This window comes from Pseudophryne corroboree, chromosome 2, assembly GCF_028390025.1.
Source record: "Pseudophryne corroboree isolate aPseCor3 chromosome 2, aPseCor3.hap2, whole genome shotgun sequence".
NCBI classification, from domain to species: domain Eukaryota; kingdom Metazoa; phylum Chordata; class Amphibia; order Anura; family Myobatrachidae; genus Pseudophryne; species Pseudophryne corroboree.
This window is the reverse complement of record NC_086445.1, coordinates 1,013,541,618-1,013,564,779: the sequence shown is the minus strand read 5'-3', so window position 1 is coordinate 1,013,564,779 and position 23,162 is coordinate 1,013,541,618. Positions and strand designations below refer to the sequence as shown.

Here is a 23,162-nt window from a genome sequence, read left to right as displayed (position 1 = left end):
CTGCATTTTGCCAGAGCTTGGGATCCCTGCACCAGGATCCTGAACGCCGGCAGGCAGCAGGGTGAGAGCAAAAGAGCTCCTTGCGGGATCACTGCATTGGCCACGATGCGGGCACAGTGGCATGCCACGCTATTTATTCTCCCTCCAGTGGTGTCATGGACACCCCAAGAGGGAGAATAGTTGTCAGTATGCCGGCTGTCGGGATCCCGGTGCTGGTATGATGAGCGCTGGGATCCTGACAGCCGGCGTATCAAATGCCTCCCGCCAAATACATAGGGCCTAATTCAGATCTGATTGCAGCAAAACCATGTGCAGTGCAGGTGGGGCAAATGTAACATGTGCAGAGGTAGATTTGGGTGGGGTGTGTTCAAATTGAAATCTAAATTGTAGTGTAAAAATAAAGCATCCAGTATTTACCCTGCACAGAAACACTATAACCCCCCAAATCTAACTCTCTGCACATGTTACATCGGGTGTGGTATGATAGATAGGCTAGACTTAGGTCAACAGTATATAGGTCAACATTGTTTCTAGGTCGACAGGGACTATAGGTCAGCATGTACTAAGTCGACATAACAAAAGGTTGACCTGAATTGAATAGTTTCTGGCGTCGTTTTCTTCATAGTGACCAGGAACCCTAATTAGTGCATTGTGTCCCCTCGCATTGCTCGCTTCCATCGCCATGCTTCGGGCAAGGTGTCTCGCTCCACTACCGCTGCGCTCGGCACTGGTTACCATTCCCAATTGTAGTCCACGTGGATCGCAAAGTATGAAAAAGTTCAAAAATGATAAAAAATTAAATAAATTTAAAAAAAAAGTGAAAAACTCATGTTAACCTTTTGTCATGTTGATCTAGTACATGTCGACCTAGTGTCCCTGTCGACCTAGAAACCATGTTGACCTACTTACCGTCGACCAATAGTGGTAATCCTAGACAGTGTCGACCTAAACACCGGATCCAGTTATATCTGCCCCCCCTGCACTGCACATGGTTTTGCCCATTAGATAACAAATTTGCTGCTGTGATCAGATGTGAATTACTCCCATTACTGGCAACATTGCAAACGTGTCCCAGATACATAGAAAACACAAATGCTTGATGAATCTGACATAAATGATATATTCTCACATGTAAATACTTTTCCATATCTCTCACCATAGAGAATAAGAATAACACTGTAGATGGCCCCACACACTACAACCATTTTGCATGATTTCATACTATTTCGGGACGATATATATTATAAAAAGTGTCAGATCATATATGTTTCACGTCCAATCCGATGCGTGGTCCCATGAGCATCGGATCGGAGCCACTAGGTGGTTGGTGCTGCACTAATGATGCCAGAATTGGGTGGAAAGTGTTTGTGCATGTGATATATCGCATGCGATGCATCACAGAGAAGTGTGACTGGCATTCTCAGGACACTCCCAGCCCCCCTAGCCCTCTAATTCAGCCCATCATAAACATCTTATGGTACAATTGTATGCTATACGATATATATCACATGCATTATATAGCGGCTTCATCAGTTGCATGCGATACATCTTATACAAAATAGCACAAAAGCACCAAATCATATGGAATCACTCCTGGGAAGGTCCCGGGGGGAGTTCAAGGTAAATCGCATCCGATTTCAGCCTCAGACATATCGTTAGTATATGGGTCCCTTAAGAATTGCACTCAATATTCAGAAAGAGGGGCATTGTTGTGGAGTTGGGATGTCTACCAGTGTTTGGGAGCAAATGGTCAAATGTCATTTACTCCTGTATACAGTATTACCAGATTTTTGTTTCACCTAGAAAAGATTGGACAGATAATCTGTAAGTGTGTAGGACACTTGTGTGTATCCAGCTTAAGAGGTGTGAGCGTCATAACTATAATGACTTGTGTGTAACTATACAGCAGCTCCATACCTTGTGACTTGGAGAAGAAACACCAGTTAACCCCAGGAATGCTGGAGTCAAAGCAACAATTCCTCTCCTTACATTCTGCAGCACTTATTGTGGGGTAGCCGCAATCCCTTCTGCTGTACGGTTCCACGTTACATTGTTTGTCACTTGCTGTTGATGCAATAAGGAAACATCGAGAAGTTACAGCAGCTTAAGGTTTCTTTTTAATAAAATGGGGCAATTTAGCTAGATCACAGGGCAATTTAGCTTCTTTAGTCAACGGATCATTTGGGTTCAGCAGTGTTAAAATCAAAGTATAATTATTTAAGGAACAGTTCACCAAACAGTTGAACAGCTGAAAACTGGGAATTTCCACTTAAACAATGGCATCTTTTTGAATATTCTGTCTGACCATGGCTAAGAATAAAGGATACCTCATTGTGAGGGGATCCGGTCTGAAGATAGACACTGTCTAGGTCGACAATGTTTAGGTCGACCACTATAGGTCGACAGTCACTAGGTCGACATGGATGGAAGGTAGACAGGGTTTTTAGGTCGACATGTGCTAGGTCGACAGGTCTAAAGGTCGACATGAGTTTCACATTTTTTCTTTTTTTGAATTTTTTCATACTTAACGATCCACGTGGACTACGATTGGAACGGTAATCTGTGCCGAGTGAAGCGGTAGCGGAGTGAAGGCACCATGCCCGAAGCATGGCGAGCGAAGCGGTGCACTAATTGGGGATCCCGGTCACTCTACGAAGAAAACGAAAAAAAAAAAAAAAATTCCTCATGTCGACCTTCCATCCATGTCGACCTAGTGACTGTCGACCTATAGTGGTTGACCTAAACATTGTCGACCCAGATAATGTCGATTTGATGAACTACACCCATTGTGATGGCTTGCATTGTAAAGTGAAGCTTGGCTTTATAAGTGAATTGTGAGTTGGAATCAGCAGCAGGAGAGTTAGAATACAGATAAAGGTGAGTTTTGTAATACGCAACCAGGAACACAAATTTTTGCAATACCATTAAGTCTCTGGTGAGGCTGCAAGGGGCTGACCTTGTGAGTGATTGAGAGGGTCTCTAACTTGGAGTAACAGAGGGGCTGAGATTTCATTTGTGAGGGGCAGATATTTTGAGGGTATAGAGCTGCCTTTGTTTCTGTCTTTGTTTTATTTTGTGTGTGAGCATGCTAGGTACTGCCCATGGACGCTGCCGGTGGGGAAAGAGCCTACTGCTGCTGCCAGCAGGTACTACCAGGGACCCACAATCGGCCTGTATCCACTGCTGAGCTGCACAAGGAAGACTGCTGCTGCAGACGTCAGAGGAGAGGACGGAAAGGGACTGAGACTGCTGAATACAAGCAAAGGAATCGGTGACTGCTGCTGCATAAAAGCGAAGGATTAGGGGACACAAAGGATAGATAAGTATAAGCCCAACTTCATTATTGTATAGTGAGTGTTTTGCCTAGATTGTTACCCAAGAAGAAATAGAGAAGCAAAACAAAGTTAGACCTTACAAAAATATGGGTGGGGCTGGGATTGAGGATTTCACTCAGTGCATGTCGTGCAAGATGTACGTGCACCTGGAGCAACCGTCCCAATGTGAGTACATCTGCACGAGGCGTGTGCTAACGGTTGCCCTGGAAGCCCAGGTAACTGATCTAGAGCAAACCGTTACGCGACTGAGGGACATTCACAATCTCGAGCGAAGTTTAGATATAACAGTGGAGGAGTTGAGGTAGGGGTCACTGGTAGATGAGGATGATCAGGTAGATAGCTGGGTCAGTGTTAGAAGGAAGAAAAAGAGGGGGGAGGCTCGACATCTCTGAACTATCAAACCTGAATAAATTTGCATGACTGGACGAGGAATCGGAGGATGATAGTGAGGAAATGACAGTGCTGGAGGAGACTGTTCAATCTAGCAACCAGAGGAGCGGTCCTTCTGGTGCAGTTGGGATAAAAGTTAGTAAGGTACCTAGTCAGATTGTGGTGGTAGGGGATTCCATTATTAGGAACACAGATAGGGCAATCTGCTACTGGGACCGTGATCGCCGTATGGTCTGTTGTCTCCCGAGTGCGGCACATCGTGGACCGGGTAGATAGATTGTTGGGAGATGCTGGGAAGAAACCAGCCGTCTTGGTGCATGTTGGCACCAATGACAAAGTTAGTGGAAGGTGGGATGTCCTTAAATACTATAGGGAATTAGGCAAAAAACTTAAGGCAAGGACATCTAAGGTAATATTCTAATTATTACCCATGCCACGTGCTAGCCCAGGGAGACACAGGGAGATTAGGGAGGTAAATGTGTGGCTTAGGGATTGGTGCAGGAAAGGAGGGTTTGTTTTCCTAGAACACTGGGCGGACTTCTCAGTCAGGCGCCATCTTTTTTGTTGTGATGGATTGCACCTGAATGAGGGGGCAGTGGTGCTGGAGGAAGGGGGGGGGGGGTGGAGGATGGTTAAATGGTTGGAGGAGATTTTAAACTAGGTGCCAGGGGGAGGGTTTAGCAAGAAATTACGGGTCATTCAGTAAGAATAGCAGGGGTGGCGTTAGTGAACAAAATGGGGGAGGAGTAAGGGGGAGGAATAGAGCAGACGGCAAGGGTAGTAACATGGGAACTAAAAAGGGTTTTAGAATAACAGTAACCAATGACTATTACGGGTCATCTTTGCTGCATAAGAATTATGATGTCCCTACCATAAGGGGAATACATCTCAATTGTATGTATGTAAATGCTAGAAGCCTTACAGGTAATAAGGGGAACTAGAAATCCTCGCAGCAAGCAAGGAATATGATATTATAGGCATTACTGAAATGTGGTGGGACGAATCTCATGATTGGACAGTCAATCTAGAGGGTTACACGCTGTACAGGAGAGACAGACTAAATAAACGGGGTGGAGGGGTATGTCTTTACGTAAAGCCATTTCTAAAACCTAACAAGCAATTATAAAATACAAGTCTGAGGGGGGTGCAGAGTCATTTCATCACTATAAGGACTGTAACAAAATATGCAAAAAAGGAATAAGAGCGGCTAAAGTAGAAACTGAAACAGCAAGAGAGACTAAAGGAGAGTATAGGCCCTTAAAAAGGACAAGAGGGGAGTCTTAATCAAAAGTGATAATGACATAGCAAACAAGCTAAACAAGTTTTTTTCAATGGTATTTACCAGAGAGGACCAAATGCTTATTTACATGAGGAGGTAGTCTGTGACCGATTAAAAAAGTTAAAGATTAATAAGTCACCTGGTCCCGATAGAATTCACCCGAGGGTTCTTATGGAGCTGTACGCTGAACTAGCAAGACCTCTATTTTTGATCTTCATGGATTCGGTTAAATCTGGTATGGTTCCCAAAGACTGGCGTATAGCAGAGTTAGTACAGATATTCAAATAGGGGAGCAAAGCTGAACCAGGTAATTCTAGACCAGTTAGTCTTACATCTATAGTGGGGAAAGTATTGGAAGGTATTCTAAGGAACAGTATTCAAAAGTTCCTTGAAGCAAATAAGGTCATTAAAAGGAACCAACATGGATTTGTGAAGGACAGATCATGTCAGACCAACTTACTTGGCTTTTATGAAACAGTAAGTGCGAACCTTGATCAGGGTAAGGAGGTGGATGTAATCTTTTCAGACTTTGCCAAACTTTTGACACTGTACCACACATGCATCTTATCTATAAGCTACAAGAAATAGGGCTAGGGAGCACAATGTGCACTTTGGTTAGATAATAGGGAGCAGCACGTTGTGGTCAATGGACTTTTTTTTAAATTGGACTAAAGTACTAAGTGGTGTGCCACAAGGGTCTGTACTCAGACCACTTTTGTGCAACATTTTCATCAACGACCTAACAGTAAGTCTAGAGAGCATGGTGTTAATTTTCGCACACGATACCAAATTGTGTAAGGTTATAAATACGGAGGGGGATGCTGAGTCTCTTCAGAATGAAGAAGCATGGGCAGCAAAAACGAGAATGAGGTTCAACACAGACAAGTGTAAGGTAATGCACTGTGGGGGCAAGACCAATAACACCTACATATTAAATGGGGTAATATTAGGGGATTCTGTACCGGAAAAAAACCTAGGGGTGCATAGATAAACTAAGCAGCAGTACCCAAAGTAGGAGTGCAGCAAAGAAGGATAATAAGATTAGCATGCATAAAATGGGGAATTGATGCAAGGGTCGAGAGTATTCTACTCATATAAATTACTAGTGAGGCCACATCTTGAATACCGTGTGCAATTTTGGGCACCATATTACAAAAAAGATATCCTGGAGTTAGAAAAGGTTCACAGGCGGGCGACCAAACTAATCAAGGGCATGGAGACGCTGGAATACGAGGAAAGGCTTGCAAGGCTAGGCATGTTTACATTGGAAAAGGAGACATGATCAACATCTGCAAATATATAAGGGGGTCAATACACAGCTTGGGATGGACTGGTTTTCTATAAGATCAGCACAGAGGACACGTGGTCACTCGCTTAGGTTAGAGGAGAGGAGTTTCTGCACATTGAGAAAAGGTTTTCACAGAAAGGACAATAAGTGTTTGGAATTCCCTGCCTGAGAGAGTAGTAATGGCGGACTCCGGCAACACCTTTAAGAATGGGTTAGATAAATTCCTATTGGATAAAAATATTCAGGGTTATGGTGCGTAGGCACGCATTATAGCTAATATAACTATTCCTAACATAAAAATAACTAGTCCTATAATAAGACTGCCTAGGGGACCACAAATAGGTTGAACTCAACGGACAATTGTCTTTTTTCAACCTTCGTTACTATGTTACAAACTCTTATGGGCCCTACACACTGGCAGATTTCACCAAACAATATGAATGTTCTTGTTCATTAATGAATGAAAACTCATTCATATCATTCAGTGTGGAGGCAGCAATGATGAATGAGGCAGAGCCCTGCGCTCGTTCATCTTTGGTGTCCCATTGCTTATGCATGCGAGCCAATACGGACAATCTCGTCCATATTAGCATGCACTGCTATGGAGCCAGGCTACAGGAAGGGGGGGGGGGGGGTGAAGTATCTTAAATAAACCCCCCCCCCCCCCCCCCCCCCCACCAGCCATATCGGCCGTCAGGCATCACAGCAGCACACCACAATATGTGTAGGGCCCTTTAGAGCTATGGGTCCAGTTCATGTATGTGCACCATCAAATCTGTAATCAATAGCACTACATGCTCCCACGCTACCGCTGCGCTCTATACTCTACCTGTGATATTGGGGTAAAAACACCATTTAACCCCGGGAACACTTGAATTAAAGCAGCAGCCTCTGGAATAGCATTCCTTAGCGCTTATCCCAGGAAATCCGCAATCTTCACGCTCTTTGATGTCCACACTACATTGCTGTTCATCTGTATGGAGCAGAGCACACATCAGAACAATAGGAAATATTACAATGTATGACAAGAAAGTTGGGAGCTCTACTGCAAGTACTCTAACCCTTGACAGTGCCAGATACGGTCTACTGCATTTTGCCAGTGCTTGGGATCTCGGCGCCAGGATCCTGAACGCCAGCAGGCAGCAGGGTGAGTGCAAAAGAGCTCCTTGCGGGATCACTGCATTGGCCACGATGCGGGCACAGTGGCATGCCACGCTATTTATTCTCCCTCCAGTGGTGCTGTGGACACCCCAAGAGGGAGAACAGTTGTCAGTATGCCGGCTGTCGCGATCCCGGTGCTGGTATGATGAGCGCAAGGATCCCGACAGCCGGCGTATCAAATGCCTCCCGCCAAATACATAGGGCCTAATTCAGATCTGATTGCAGCAAAACCATGTGCACTGCAGGGGAGGCAGATGTAACATGTGCAGAGAGGTAGATTTGGGTGGGGTGTGCTCAAACTGAAATCTAAATTGCAGTGTAAAAATAAAGCAGCCAGTATTTACCCTGCACAGAAACAAAATAACCCACCCAAATCTAACTCTCTCTGCACGTTACATCGGGTGTGGTATGATAGATAGGCTAGACTTAGGTCAACAGTAAGTAGGTCAACATGGTTTCTAGGTCGACATGTACTAAGTCGACATAACAAAAGGTCGACATGAGTTTAATTGTTTGAGTAGTTTTCTTTGTAGAGTGACCAGGATCCCTAATTAGTGCATTGTGTCCCCTCGCATTGCTGCGCTCGGCACTGGTTACCGTTCCCAATTGTAGTCCACGTGGATCACAAAGTATAAAAAAAAAAAAAAAAAAAAAAAGTGAAAAACTCATGTCTGCCTTTTGTCATGTTGATCTAGTACATGTCGATCTAGTGTCCCTGTCGACCTAGAAACCATGTTTACCTACTTACCGTCGACCAATAGTGGTAATCCTAGACCGTGTCGACCTAAACACCGGATCCAGTTATATCTGCCCCCCCTGCACTGCACATGGTTTTGCCCATTAGATAACAAATTTGCTGCTGCGATCAGATGTGAATTACTCCCATTACTGGCAACATTACAAACGTGTCCCAGATACATAGAAAACTCTAATGCTTGATGAATCTGACATAAATGATATATTCTCACATGTAAATACTTTTCCATAGCTCTCACCACAGAGAATAAGAAGAACACTGTAGATGGCCCCATACACTAAAACCATTTTGCATGATTTCATACTATTTCGGGCAGATATATATTATGAAAAGTGTCAGATCATGCGTGTTTACCGTCCAATACGATGCGTGGTCCCGGGAGCATCGGATCGGAGCCACTAGGTGGTCGGTGCTGCACTAATGATACCAGAATTGGGTGGAAAGTGTTTGTGCATGTGACATATCGCATGTGATGCATCACAGGGAAGTGTGACTGGCATTCTCAGGACACTCCCAGCCCCCCTAGCCCTCTAATTCAGCCCACATATATATCTTATGGTACAATTGTATGCCATATGATATATCACATGCGTTATATAGCGGCTTCATCAGTCGCATGTGATACAACTTACACAAAAATAGCACAAAAGCACCAAATCATATGGAATCACTCCTGGGAAGGTCCCAGGGGGAGTTCAAGGGAAATCGCATCAGATTTCAGCCTCAGACATATCGTTAGTGTATGATGCCCTTAAGAATTGCACTCAATATTCAGAAAGAGGGGCATTGTTGTGGAGTTGGGAGGTCTTCCAGTGTTTGGGAGCAAATGGTCAAATGACATTTACTCCCATATATAACCAGATTTTTGTTTCAACTAGAAAAGATTGGACAGATAATCTGTAAGTGTGTAGGCAGCTTAAGAGGTGTGAGCGTCATATAACTATAATGACTTGTGTGTAACTATACAGCAGCTCCATACCTTGTGACTTGGAGAAGAAACACCAGTTAACCCCTGGAATGCTGGAGTCAAAGCAACAATTCCTCTCCTTACATTCTGCAGTACTTATTGTGGGGTAGCCGCAATCCCTTCTGCTGTACGGTTCCACGTTACATTGTTTGTCACTTGCTGTTGATGCAGTAAGGAAACATCCAGAAGTTACAGCAGCTTATGGTTAATTTTTTATAAAATGGGGCAATTTAGCTCCTTTGGTCAACTGATCATTTGGGTTCAGCAGTGTTAAAATCAAAGTATAATTATTTTAGGGACAATTCACCAAACAGTTGAAACAACAGCTGATAACAGGAAGTTTCCACTTAAACAATGGCATTTTTTTAATATACTGTCTGACCATAGCTAAGAATAAGGGATACACAAACTCTTATGGGCCCTACACAGTGGCAGATTTCACCGAATGATACGAATGTTCTTGTTCATTAATGATGGAGAACTCGGTCATATCATTCAGTGTGGAGGAAGCAACGATGAATGATGCACAGCCCCACGCTCGATCATCGTTGGTGCCCCGTCGCTTATGCATGCGAGCCAATATGTACAAACTCATCCATATTAGCATGCACAGCTATAGAGCCGGGTGAGAGGGGAAGTTAAGAACGTTCACTCCCCGCAGCTGCCAGGTCACCCACCAGCTATATCAGCCATCTCGGCAGCACACCACCATATGTGTAGGGCCCTTTAGAGCTATGGGCCCAATTCATGTTTGTGCACCATCAAATCTGTAATCAGTAGCATTACATGGTCCCACTCTTCCACTGCACTCTTTACTCTACCTGTGCTTTTGGGGTAAAAACACCATTTAACCCCAGGAACACTTGAATTAAAGCAGCAGCCTCTGGAATAACATTCCGTAGAGCTTATCCCAGGACAACCACAATCTTCACGCTCTGTGATGTCCACACTGCATTGCTGTTTACCTGGATGGAACAGAGCACACAACAGCAGGACATAGAAAATATTACAATGCATGATAAGAAAGCTAGGCGCTCCACTGCAAGGCCTCTAACTCTCAACAGTGCCAAATACACAGGTCCTAACTCACAGCTGATCACAGCAGCAAATTTATTAGCTAATGGGCAAAACCATGTGCACTGCGGGGGGGGGGGGGGGGGGGGGGCAGATATAACATGTGAAGAGAGAGTTAGATTTGGGCGGGATTTTCAAACTGAAATCTAAGATGTAGTATAAATATAAAGCATCCAGTATTTATCCTGCACAGAAACAATATAATCCACCCAAATCTAACTCTCTGCAAATGTTATATCTGCCCCCTCCCCTGCAGTGCACATGGTTTTTCCCCATTAGCTAACAAGTTTGCTGCACCCAGAAGTTACAGCAGCTTAATGTTTCTTTTTACAGAAGGTTCTGCAACTCAAATTACTTTAGTGAAATACTGTAATAATAACAGTTACAGGGATAAGTCCACATATTGTAGGTAGATTTATTGTTAGTGGTTAAATGCCCAAATTAAACCCTAAGGCATAGTTCCCAAATGCTGTCATTGCAGTTCAGGTTTTAGGGATATCCATGTTTGATCACAGGTGACTTAATTAGTACTTCAGTCAATGTGAATTAACTATCTGGACTCAAGCATGGTTATCCATGAAACCTGGTATATTTACTAAAGTTCAATTTTGGATGAACAATCTTAATCGATGTTAGGCTTCCAGGTTGAAAAAAACCACACATTTACTAATATTTAAAAACTAGGTGCTTCATCGCGCCCTACGGGCGCTCTTCACACCGTCGCAAGGGGCTACGCCCCCTTAACCCTTGCATGCCTTTCTGGGGTTCAATATTTGTATTATATGGAGTATTACCTGCATTCCTTTGTTAGTGGTTAAATATTGCACAATGAAAGTGCGTGCGATGGTGAAGGAGGCGCAGCCCCTTGCGACGGCGTGAACAGCACCTGCAGTGCATGATGTACTGAATGACTGCGGATGGGGGAGGGTGTCTGTAGATGCTGCGGGTGGAGGGGGGGGCGGAAGCGGGGGGGGAACCCGGATGGGGAAGGGTCGGGAGGTGCTGCGGATGGGGGAGGGGCAGAGGAGTGGGGGCAGCAGATGGGGGAGGGGTCCGGAGGCACTGCAGGTGTGGGAGGGACAGGTGCGGGGATGTTGCGGATGGGTGAAGGGTTCCGGAGGTGCTGTGGGATGGGAAGGGGCGGGGGTGCCGGGGGTGGGGTAGGGGGTCTGGAGGCACCATGGCTGGGGGAGGAGCAGGTACAGGTGGTGCGGCGGATGGGGAAGGGGGTCTTGAGGTGCTGCAGGTGGTGGAGGGGCAGGTGTGGGGGTGCCGTGGGTGGGGGAGGGGTGGGTGAGGGGGGGACCATGGATTGAGGAGGGTGTCTGCAGATGCTGCGGGTGGAGGGGGGGCAGGTGTGGGGGAGACATATATGGGGGGTGGATGGTGGAGAGGGCCTGGAGGTGCTGTGGGTGGTGGAGGGGTGGGGGAGTGGGAGCCGCGGGTGGTGTAGTGGGTCTGGAGGCACAGCGTGTGGGCAGGGGAAAGTTACGGAGGTGTGGTGCATTGGGGAGGGGTCTGGAGGCGCTGTGGGTACTGTACCTGCCAAAAAGGTAGTTGGAGGGTATGCAGTAACAGGGCCAGGACAGGGGTGACAGGGTCAGAACAGGGGTAACAGAGTCAGGACTGGGGTGACAGGGTCAGAGCAGGGGTGATGGGGCCAGGACAGGGGTGACGGGGCCAGGATAGAAATTATAGGGACAGGATAGGGGTGACATGGCCAGGGTAGGGGCGGCATGACCAGGACAGGGGTGACAGGGTCAGAACAGGGGTGACAGGGCCAGGACAGGGGTGACAGGGCCAGAGTAGGGGCAACAGGACCAGGACAGGGGTGACAGGGACAGGATAGGGGTGACATGGCCAGGGTAGGGGCGGCAGGACCAGGACAGGGGTGACAGGGCCAGCATAAGGGTGAAAGGGCCAGGATACGGGTGACAGGGCAAGGCCAGGGGTGACAGGGACATGACAGAACACAGGGCACGGGAGAGATTGGTATTAGGGACAGAACAGTGGTGACAGACAGATGTGTATTACCAGAGTCACTGCTGCTGGCTGCTGCTGTTCAACTCCAACCTGTTGGGATCTGCTGCTGGTGGAGACTTGGCATGGCTGACTCTCTCAGGCTGGAGTCCTGCTTCCTCTGCCCGTCCGCATCCCTCCCCCCCTCCTCAGTCACACACCGCGGACCTCGCGCGGCTGCCGGGCACTGTCGTTAGGGGAGACTGGGAGTGACTGTTTAGCCCCCAGGAAACGCTGCAGCTGGAGGGAGGAGAAGGTCATAGCATGCACGCGGCGTGGACCTCGCGGCTGCCGGGCACTGTGGTAAGGGGAGACTGGGAGTGACTGGTTAGCTCCCAGGAGATGCTGCGGCTGGAGGGAGGAGGGGGTCGGAGCATGCACGCTGCGCGGACCTCGCGGCTGCCGGGCACTGTAGAAAGGGGATACTGGGAGTGACTGGTTAGCTCCCAGGAGACGCTGCGGCTGGAGGGAGGAAGGGGTCGGAGCCTGCAAACAGCACAGACTGCTGCAGCGCTATCCGCCGGCTAAAGTGTGAGAAGGAGCTGGGCGCAACTCACTGTGGGCGGCAGAGCTGCAGCTAGCGGTGGGGTTGCCGGGACTGGAGATAACAGAGGCAGTACGGAACCTGCACAGCGGCAGGTGCCCCACAAAACTGCAGCTAAGAAGTGTGGAGTGTGCCGGAAAGTGCCGCTCCTCCGCGCCAGAGAGCCCCTGCTGAGTTTGCTGATGTGGGGGGTCAAGCACACCCCCCCATACCTCCCCACTGTCCCAATTTTCGCGGGACAGTCCCATTTTTTTGAGACTGTCCCGCTGTCCCACCCGTGGGCCGCAGTGTCCCCCGATGGGGGGGGGGGGGGGGGGCAATTGGGAAGCTCCTGAACTCGCTGTTCTGCTTAGCAGAGCAGCGGTGAATAGATGCGCACAGCATCTATTTAGTGGAGACAGAAGGAGAGGGGGCATCAGGGGGTACGGATTAAGGGGGGGTTCCGGCAGCAGAGCTGGATTAAGGGGGGGGGGCAGGGGGTACGTACCGTGGGCCCCACAGTTTTAGGGGCCTCCCCGGCTGGAGTAGCTCTGTCCCAGCTCTGAAGCTCCCCGTCCTGCCAGCAGCAGCATTGTGCTACAGTCAGCGCACGTGTTGGCAGGTCTGTGGTATTGCAGGGAGGCAGCAGCCTCCCTGCTTTCTTTTGCCTGTGCGGGTGTGTAGGGGGGAGCGACCACCCCCTCTGGATTTACCCCTAGCTAAGAGGCCAAAATCCCATAAAAAAATTGCGTCCCGCGATTAGGCCACGCCCCCAAACCCACAGCAGGCACAGCAATGAGATAGGGCCCCCCTGTTTCAAGTGCCCTGGGCCCCCTGGACTCATAATCCGCCCATGGGGGCATGCCAGCAGCTCACAGAGCGCTGGGCATGACCCCTCACTGACGAAAATGGGGACCCTCCCGTGAAGCCACGCCCCTTTTCGTTGGGCACGCCGCCTTTTCGCCGCCTGTGTGTCCCTCCTTCTGCCTGAAGAAAGCTGGGAGGTATGCACCCCTGTCTGTGCCATGCCAATACCATCTGCTTCTGCTCCTAGTCTCCTATAGATTTGCCCAGATCTGTGACTCATTTGACTAACTCCACCCAGTGTTGAGACTCCGCCCAGCGTTAGCAAATGAGTCACAAAGTCACAGATCTGGGCTATTATATAGGAGATTTATATAAAAGATCATATATACGTAAATGTTTGTTTTAACCTTGGAATCCCAACATCGATTAAGATCTTGATCTGAAATTGACCAATGTCGACCAAAATCAACTTTTAGTAAATATTCCCCCGTGGACTGTAATGAAACTCTGATCTAAGAGGCTGATTCTGAGTTTGGAGCAAAGCAAAAAAGCTACTAACTTTGTTTGCACTGCATGGGGGTGCACCATCCCGTCTCTATGCACCGATACCTTCTGCAGTCATCCGACGCACCTGCGCATTGCGGTGCATACGCATGCTCATTTCAGACCTGATCGCAGGCTGTGAGAAGATGCAGCCTAGCAACCAGGTCTGAATTACCCCCTATATGACCCATGCAAAAGGATGCCCATGGCAATCGCATCTTTGCTTACAGGCCCGGATGATTGTAGAAGCATCAGTAACATTGTCACACATCGGGTCACAATGCAGAGCATGAGTACCTCTGAGACACACAGGCTGAGCTGCCCTTCCGGGAATCATAGTCCTCTCCAGTAACAAGTGTTGTAGCAGCTGCCAATACTGTATATGCACAACCAGAAAACGCCATCTGAATGGCCATGACACGTCTGCAGTCACATGACCACTCCCCATTACCATCCCCAAACACTGACTTCCTGTCACTCACTTTGCCACTGAAATCTTGCCGTTAATGCAACTCGCTAATCACTCGCTGCGCATACGCATTATGGACCTGATTCAGTCCCACAATGCTCCGTCTTGGAAATGCAGCATTGCCACCCACTGCCCTGCGAATGCCTCTGCCTGATTGACTGGCAGAGGTGTTTGCATTTTCTGCAGGGTGCCTGCAGAAAATGCAAGTGCATGCACAGAATGGGCCCTGCACATGCGCAAATCAGTTTGTGCAGCTTGGCAGCACATGCGATCGCACACTTGCACAGTTAAAATCTATTCCCGCAGCAGGCGGCAACTATCTGAAGAAAAAACTGAGGCCCTTTGGGTGACCATAGAAACAGGGGAAAAGTTGATTATTCGTATTGGCGTGATATACAGGCCACCAGGTCAGGAAGAGGAACTTGACAAGAACCTATTGCAGGACATAACTAAAATGGCATTAAAAGGAGAGGTAATAATCATGGGAGACTTTAATCTTCCTGATGTAAACTGGAAGGTGTCTGTTGCTAGTTCCACTAGAAGTAGGAACATTTTAAATTCCCTTCAGGGAGCATCCCTCCACCAATTGGTGAGGGAGCCCACTCGGAAAGACGCAATATTAGACTTAATACTTACAAATGGAGACAGATTATCGGACGTAAAAGTGGGTGAAAACCTGGGATCCAGTGATCATCAAGCAGTATGGTTCAGCATTAAGACAGAGACTGACTTGTCCCATACAAAAACAAAGGTGTTGGATTTTAGGAAGGCTGATTTTGTAGGGATGGGAAAATGTGTAAGTGATTCTTTGGCAGAGTGGAGGAACTTGGAAACAGTGCAGGAGAGGTGGGAAACATTCAAATGTGCAATATTGAAGGCAACAGACCTTTGTATCAAAACTGTTAGGAAAAACACAAGGAAAAGGAAGCCAGTGTGGTTTGCAAAAGAAGTAGCAAATATTGTGAGAGCAAAAAAGATGGCTTTTAGGAAATATAAGCAGACACAAAATAATGAAGACAAAAAGATATATCTTGTTAGACAGAAGGAGACAAAGAAGGTAATCAGATGTGCAAAGGCACAAGCTGAGGAGAAAATGGCCCAGTCAGTGGGTAAAGGAGGCAAAACTTTTTTTTAGGTATATAAGCGAAAAGAGAAAAACAAAAGGCGGAATTATAAAACTAAAGACGGACACTGGGAGTCTTGTTGAAGGAGACAATTTAATAGCAGATCATCTTAATGATTATTTTTGCTCAGTATTTACTACTGAAAGAGAGGGGAAGGGGCCACAGTTAAGTTGCAGGGATATTCAGGAAAATGAAACAAGTACATTTACAGAGGAGAAGGTCCTAACAGAACTCTCAAAGCTGAAAGTGGACAAATCTATGGGGCCAGATGGGATACATCCAAGGATACTAAAAGAACTTAAAGAGGTGCTGGTAGCACCATTGACAGAATTATTCAACCAGTCATTAGCTACAGGAGAAATTCCAGGGGACTGGAAAAGAGCAAACGTAGTCCCACTGCACAAAAGTGGAAGCAAGGAAGAGGCAAACAACTACAGACCAGTGAGTCTTACATCAGTAGTAGGGAAATTGATGGAAACACTCTTAAAAGAAAGAGTTGTAGATTATCTCAAATCCGGCAATTTACTGGATCCCAAACAGCATGGATTCACTGGGGGGAGATCATGTCAAACAAATCTTATTGACTTTTTTGATTGTGTGACTAAAGTGATGGATAAAGGTGGAGCCATGGATATAGCTTATCTAGACTTTAGTAAGGCTTTTGACACAGTTCCACATCGCAGACTGCTAAATAAACTTGAAAGTTTGGGATTGGATATTAGGATTATTGAATGGATAAGATCTTGGTTGAAGGATAAAAAACAGAGAGTTGTGGTAAATGGAGTGCATTCACAGGAGGGAAATGTTACCAGTGGAGTACCCCAGGGATCTGTACTTGGACCAGTGCTTTTTAATATCTTTATTGGTGACATTGCAAATGGCATTAAAGGGAAAGTATGCCTTTTTGCAGATGACACAAAGGTATGCAACAGGGTAGACACACCAGGTGGGGTAAAACAAATGATTGAGGATCTAGGTAGACTAGAGGAATGGTCAAGAGTCTGGCAATTACAGTTTAATGCCAAAAAATGCAAAATCATGCACTTGGGTCTCAAAAATCCTAAGGCTAAATACAGTATTAATGGCACTATACTGGAAACTACTGAGGAGGAAAGGGATCTAGGAGTCACTATTTCAGATGACTTAAAAGCAGGTAAGCAATGTAACAAGGCAATAAGGAAGGCTAGTCAGATGCTTGGCTGCATTGGGAGAGGAATCAGCAGCAGAAAGAAAGAAGTAATAATGCCACTGTAAAGGTCATTGGTACGGCCTCATCTAGAATACTGTATTCAGTTCTGGAGGCCATATCTTCAAAAGGATATTAATACATTAGAAACTGTACAAAGGAGGGCAACTAAAATGGTGCATGGCCTACATCACAAAACATACCCAGAAAGACTAAGAAATCTCAATATGTATAGTTTGGAGCAGAGAAGGGAAAGGGGGGACATGATAGAAACTTTCAAATATATGAAGGGTTTTAACAAAGTCCAGGAGGGAAACATTCTCCAAATGAAGAGAATCAATAGGACACGAGGACATGCACTGAGACTGGAGGGGGGGAGGTTCAGGGGAAATTTGCGGAAAAATTATTTCACAGAAACGGTAGTGGACAAGTGGAATAGCCTCCCATCAGAGGTGGTAGAGGCTAAGACAGTAGAGCAATTTAAACATGCATGGGATAGACATAAGGATATCCTTACAAAGAAATAAGGATCAAATAAGGTTAGTGATAAAAAATAATATAAAAAAAAAAGGGGCAGACTAGATGGGCCAAGTGGTTCTTATCTGCCGACAAATTCTATGTTTATGTTTCTATGTTTCTATCTGATCGCAGCAGTGCAAAATTCACTGCCTAGCTATCAGGTCTGAATTAGCCCCATAATTGGAACTGCATATGGCAAATCATTGCAACAGGAGTATAAAGAACAACCCACACCTGAATGACCCCCGGGGTGCAAATCATACCTTCCAACATTATGCCTGGGCAAGTCAGGAATCCTGCGCATGTCTGTGTCCTCAGCAGTAGGGGGCGTAGTTTTGCAGGCATGCCATAATCATGAGCCATGTCTCCCATTTTCTCATTATAGGTGCTCTGTGAGCTGCTGGCCATGCCCCAGCCCCTGTGTCTCCCGTGACTAGACAATGTGCACATGAGAAGAGCAACAAGCGACAGGGAGCCTCCCAACCCCCCCCCACCCCCCCCTACACTTACCGTGGGACGCTGCCCTGAAAAAATTGGGAGAGTTGGGAGGTATGTGCAAATACATTTATTGTTATGCATGCAGGATAAATACTGGCAGCTTTTGCATTTAGCCACAAATGCTGCACAGCTGAGTTATTACACTGTTTTTTAGAGTTATGCTAGGACACTCCACCTCCCAAATCTAAGGGTGTGTACACACGGTGAGATTCGGATTTATCCGATTCTCACTGTGCGACGGGGGGCCGGGTCGGCACTTAGCCAGTATCGCAAGCACATAATGAGTGTGCTTGCGATCCTGGTTATGTGCGATTTTGGCTAAGTGTCAATCCTGACTATCTCTTCTATAGAGATAGTCAGGATTGACTTGCCTGCACAGCCTATTTTTTCGGCCGATGCCGGCCGCGCGGGGCTGCGCATCGGATCGGGATCGCAAGGTGACAGTCACCTATATAGTCAGAATCTGAAGAAAAGAACTTACCGTGTGTACACGCCTTAACTCTCTCTGCATGTTACGTCTGTCCCACCTGCAGTGCAGCATGGTTTTGCCAAGATGCAAAATTACGTGCTGTTTTTTTTCATTTCTCTCCACCCAGAATAATTGCCTGAGGCTGGGTACACACTGTCTGATGTCTGGCAGATGTGACATCACAAATGATATATCGTCCGTGCATACACACTGTACGATGTATCGTCTGTGACCGCATCCACCCACATCCCAAAGCATGCAGGCATGTCCGCTATCTTCTGCTCTCAAGTGCTGAACAAAAGATATCTGACGTTGTATACAACCCGTGGGAGCATGCACCATATACAATATCTCCCGCACACATTGTCCGGTGTGACCGATATATCGTACGAGTCGTTGTACATATGTAGCCAATATTCTACATACTGTTTACTGGATACACTTTCTAATACAGTGTATCTAACATCTTTACTGCAGCATCTCTATCATTGAGGAGTGAGCTGCTTCAGGGCCTGATTCTAAGTTGCACATAATGTGAACACATTTCTGGATGGCTGCAGCAAAGTAAATGATAATATAACTACATTCCTGTAATCTGATGCAGGTGTACATTGTATGCAATCACAGCACCCCCAGTTGTCCATCTGTGAGAGCAGCTTTCATCAATATCATCAGTAATTACACCTACCCAATGCTAAGTGCAGCAGATGTGACTGAATTCGGTGTGCACTGTGTATACTCACAGCACAGAATAGACAGTAACTCTGACTACATGGTTATGCCCCACCTGTGGTACGTTTCTTACATATGGAGATTCACCATTGCCACTCAGTGACACTTTAGTGCTTGTAGTTGTGTCTGCAGCCCAGTGACACCTGTGCAGCTTTCTAATGATTGCTAGATGCAGCTGCATGTGAGCTTGTGCGTGTTTCCATAATCAGGCCCTCAGTCTTTTGTCTGTAGCCGGTTCCAACTGGTAGATCACAAATCCAATGCACAGCAAATAACATTGGGGTTCATTCCGAGTTGATCGCTCGCTAGCAGTTTTTAGCAGTCGAGCAAACACTAAGCCACAGCCCTCTGGGAGTGTATTTTAGTTTAGCAGAAGTGCGAACGAAAGGCTACAAAAAAATTGTGTTTTTTCAGAGTAGCTCCAGACCTACTCCTAGCTTGCGATCACTTCAGACTGTTCAGTTCCGGATTTGACATCACAAACACGCCCTGCATTCTCCCAACCACGCCTGTGTTTTTCCTGGCACGCCTGCGTTTTTTTGAACACTCCCTGAAAACGGTCAGTTGACACCCAGAAATGCCCACTTCATATCAATCACTCTGCAGCGAGCAGTGCGACTGAAAGCTTCGCTAGAACTTGTGTAAAACTGCATTGGCCGTTTGTGAAAGTACGTTGCGCGTGCGCATTGTGCCACATACGCATGCGCTGAAGGTGCCTTTTTTTGCATCATCGCTGTGCAGCAAACGTTTTCACCTAGCGATCAGCTCGGAATGACCCCCATTGTTGTCATGCCTAATAAAACTGCTATTGACAGCTACATGAAATAGAGGTGAGTTTGGCCAGATAGAAAACTCAACGTGCTTGTCCTCCTGAAGATGGAGGTGCTATAGTCAAGTAAGTAGTAGACATAGCCAGAATAAGGTGGGGAGGGATGCAGGGCAAACTGTACCCTGGATCCCTATCTGTCAGGGCCCCCTGGATGGAGCACAATGACATCACTAGCTCTCCCTCTTGTGCAGCAGCAGAACCAAGAAGCCAGAACACAAGGACAGTATGCAGTGCAGAGACACAAGAGTATCAGGTTTTATGAGCTACCGTTGTAGCTTTACAACCAGAGGAGAGATGGGAGGGGGAGGAGCTGTAAGTGACCCAGGATCCCAACTTCTTCTCCTCCCACCTGGGTGTCTAGGTCCTGTGTAACCTGTTATTTAATGAGAGCATTTGGATCTAGAGAAAGATGCAAACAGAAAGTTCTCCTTGGTCCTGTCCTAGTGTGTAAGTAGTATCGATGCTGCTGCTATTCTTACTTGTGACAAGATAAATTATATATTTTATATCACTATGTATTTTAAGGTTGTTTAAGCTTATAAAATAGTTGTCTCTCAATTAGGTGGAGCTATAAACAGTACACAGGCATTATTAAGCTATTAGTTTAAATCTAATATACAGCATTAGTTTACATTTAAAATACCCAATCCCTACCTCCAAACATGACCCATTCCAGGAGGGACAAAATGCCCTTTACCTGGACTTTCATCTTCATTTATGATTGCAATCACCTTGATGAAACACCTTTCTTTTTTTTGGGCAAATAGTTTTTATTAGGCATTTAATAGGTATACATCAAATAAAAAAGAAACATATAATAAAAACTCTTGATCTCATAAAAAAAATTCCAATATTTTAGGCCAAGGACTCCCAACCCCCACCCCACATTTCCAACAAGTGTTCGGTACACCAGGATACATTTTAGCCAGAAAACTAGGGCAGCAGTACCATCAAGTAAGCACCTTATAATAGTGTATTTACATTACCAACATATTTGAAGAGGAAAATGTATTATTAAATATCTCGGCCAAGCCATCCTCCCCCACCATGCCCACAAAATCTGCCTCCCAGTCACCCATAAATTGTGGTCTAGAGGGGAAAGCCTAATCAATTATCAATTTGTGTATGCAGAAAGAGAATGACGAGGGAAATAATGGGAGAGGCATAAGTTCTCAAAACGGGTAGGCCTTCTTAAGCAAGTTCCAGGTGGGCGTAGGCCCAGAGCCAGAATGAGGCTTGGAGCATCAAGGAGATGGAGACGTAAAATGATCACGTAAGTGCGGCAATTAACCGTGAGGTTTAAATAGAAACAAATGGAGACAATACGATACTTCTGATGAAGCTGCTGAATCTGGAAGGAGGTGAGGAAACGCGTTAACAGTGTATTAATTGCATCTTGAAATACTCACACCGGTGATATCCACTTAGCATCTGCACACTGGAACTTTTCCACAGACAGTCACCCAGAGATGACTGCATATTAATGGATACAAGCACCAGCAGCCGGGGAGCACAGTCTGAAGCAGGCTATTGTGGGGAGTGGAGAGAACACCTAACTTAATTGTCTGGCCAGACTAAACAGGCATATGTGTGCTTCATACACAGTGGATTCTACTTATCTAGAGGATTTGTGAAACTTAATCCAATGTTTTGCACCAGCATATAGTAACAGCAGAATACTAATCTGTTATGAAACTGACACACTGTTGGTATATTACTCTGTGGAGTTGAGGGAACTAATTAGAAATTGTTTCCAAGCTAAGAGAGTCACTGCCAGAAGGACATTTTAATACATTGTATGTTTCCAGAAGGAAATTTTATTATATTGTTTGTTTTATGTCTTTGAAAACAAGCCAGTATTTGAGATTTATTGATTCATTTGTGTTTTAATAAATTACTTGTATCCAATTTCTGTGTGCTGTAATACCAGTTTTTTGTTTTATCTTTGCTGACAGTTCTAGGGAGAGTAGCCCTATTTTACTAGCTGCACAGAAATTGATGTGATAAAGTGCTTGGCATCCCCCCTTTTTTTCCTTCAAGAACTGCTTGATCTGTAGGTACCTCCAAATCTCTTTATTAGGTAAATTCTAATTGACTTGGACTGTTGGGAAACCCAAAAGGCCAGAAGAATCTATAAGTTGATTTATCCTATGTATACCCCTTAGGCGCCACCAACCAAATGATGAATCATGGAGTCCCGGTGGGAATACCGGATTTCCGAATAATGGCATGAGCAGGGAAGGAGAGGATGAGAGAAGGGGCTGGGTGCAAAGACAATGCCAGCATGCCAACATAGGGCCTGCGAGAGTGTGAGAGACCTGAGGGAGCATCGAGAGCCAGGGTAGGCTAGAGTGCAGGGAAGGAAGAGAGTCTAATTCAAGATCCACCCATTGTTTCCAATCCGCCACCCTCCTCCATTCCAGTATCCTAGTGAGGAGCACCGCATGGTGATAGGAGAGAAAGTGAGGAATCTGGAGAACACCTTGATGTTTCCTTCTATACAATATTTCATGTTTAAATCTGGGTTTGCGACCAGCCCAAATGTAATCTCTGATTGTCCTGAGGTAAACCATGCACGAGGGATTGCAATAGGCAGAGTCTGGAGGAGGTAGAGAACTCTCAGTAAAACATTCATTTTAATGACTCCACTACGTCCCACCCAAGAATTTCTCTTGGCTCCCCAAGCAGAAAGGTCTGAGTAAAGTTAGGACAACAATGGTGGTAAATTGGAGGAAAAAGTTTGTGAAATGTCCCTAACCAAGGTAACCCCCTGATATTTGAGCTGTGAGGGATGCCAAGAGAAAGGAGATGTAGACTGGAGAACACCTAAGCTTTTCTGATCTAATGTGAGGTTCAGAACTACAGATTTTTCTAAGTTAATTTTGAAGTTGGATAGCATTCCAAATCGCTTAAACTCTGAGAGGAAGTTAGGGATTGATCCAGTTTCAATGGGTTTTAACAGCACTGGTGACATTGGCATGGGACTCCGGAGGGGTGAGTATTAAAAAAATGGGTGCAGTGTGGGCCCCCTCTGGACTCAGGGACCCATGTCCACCCCACACACTGCACCCATTATAGAAACACCAGTGTGCAGGGGCACTGTCCTCCTGTATGCTCGAAAATATATGGGGTGCTGCTGGCCCTGTATGTTGTAAAAAATCAGGGGTGCAGTTGTTAAAAATTAAAAGCACAC

At 46.0% G+C, this 23,162-nt stretch overlaps 1 protein-coding gene across 50 annotated transcripts in view; it reads right to left on the bottom strand.

The window, feature by feature from the left end:
• The window catches only part of LOC135050271 (uncharacterized), a 466,297-nt gene that overhangs the window by 160,845 nt on the left and 282,290 nt on the right, over window positions 1-23,162 (bottom strand). For 47 of the 50 annotated variants that reach the window (XM_063956613.1, XM_063956631.1, XM_063956611.1 and 44 more), the window contains 3 exons: window positions 9,190-9,336; window positions 7,122-7,265; window positions 1,918-2,064 (listed from right to left, as the gene is read on the bottom strand). The exons of the other annotated variants lie outside the window; for them this stretch is intronic. In XM_063956613.1, coding sequence (XP_063812683.1) covers window positions 1,918-2,064; window positions 7,122-7,265; window positions 9,190-9,336 — 438 coding nt within the window. The remainder of the gene's footprint in view (window positions 1-1,917; window positions 2,065-7,121; window positions 7,266-9,189; window positions 9,337-23,162) is intronic. 50 annotated transcript variants of the gene reach the window in all.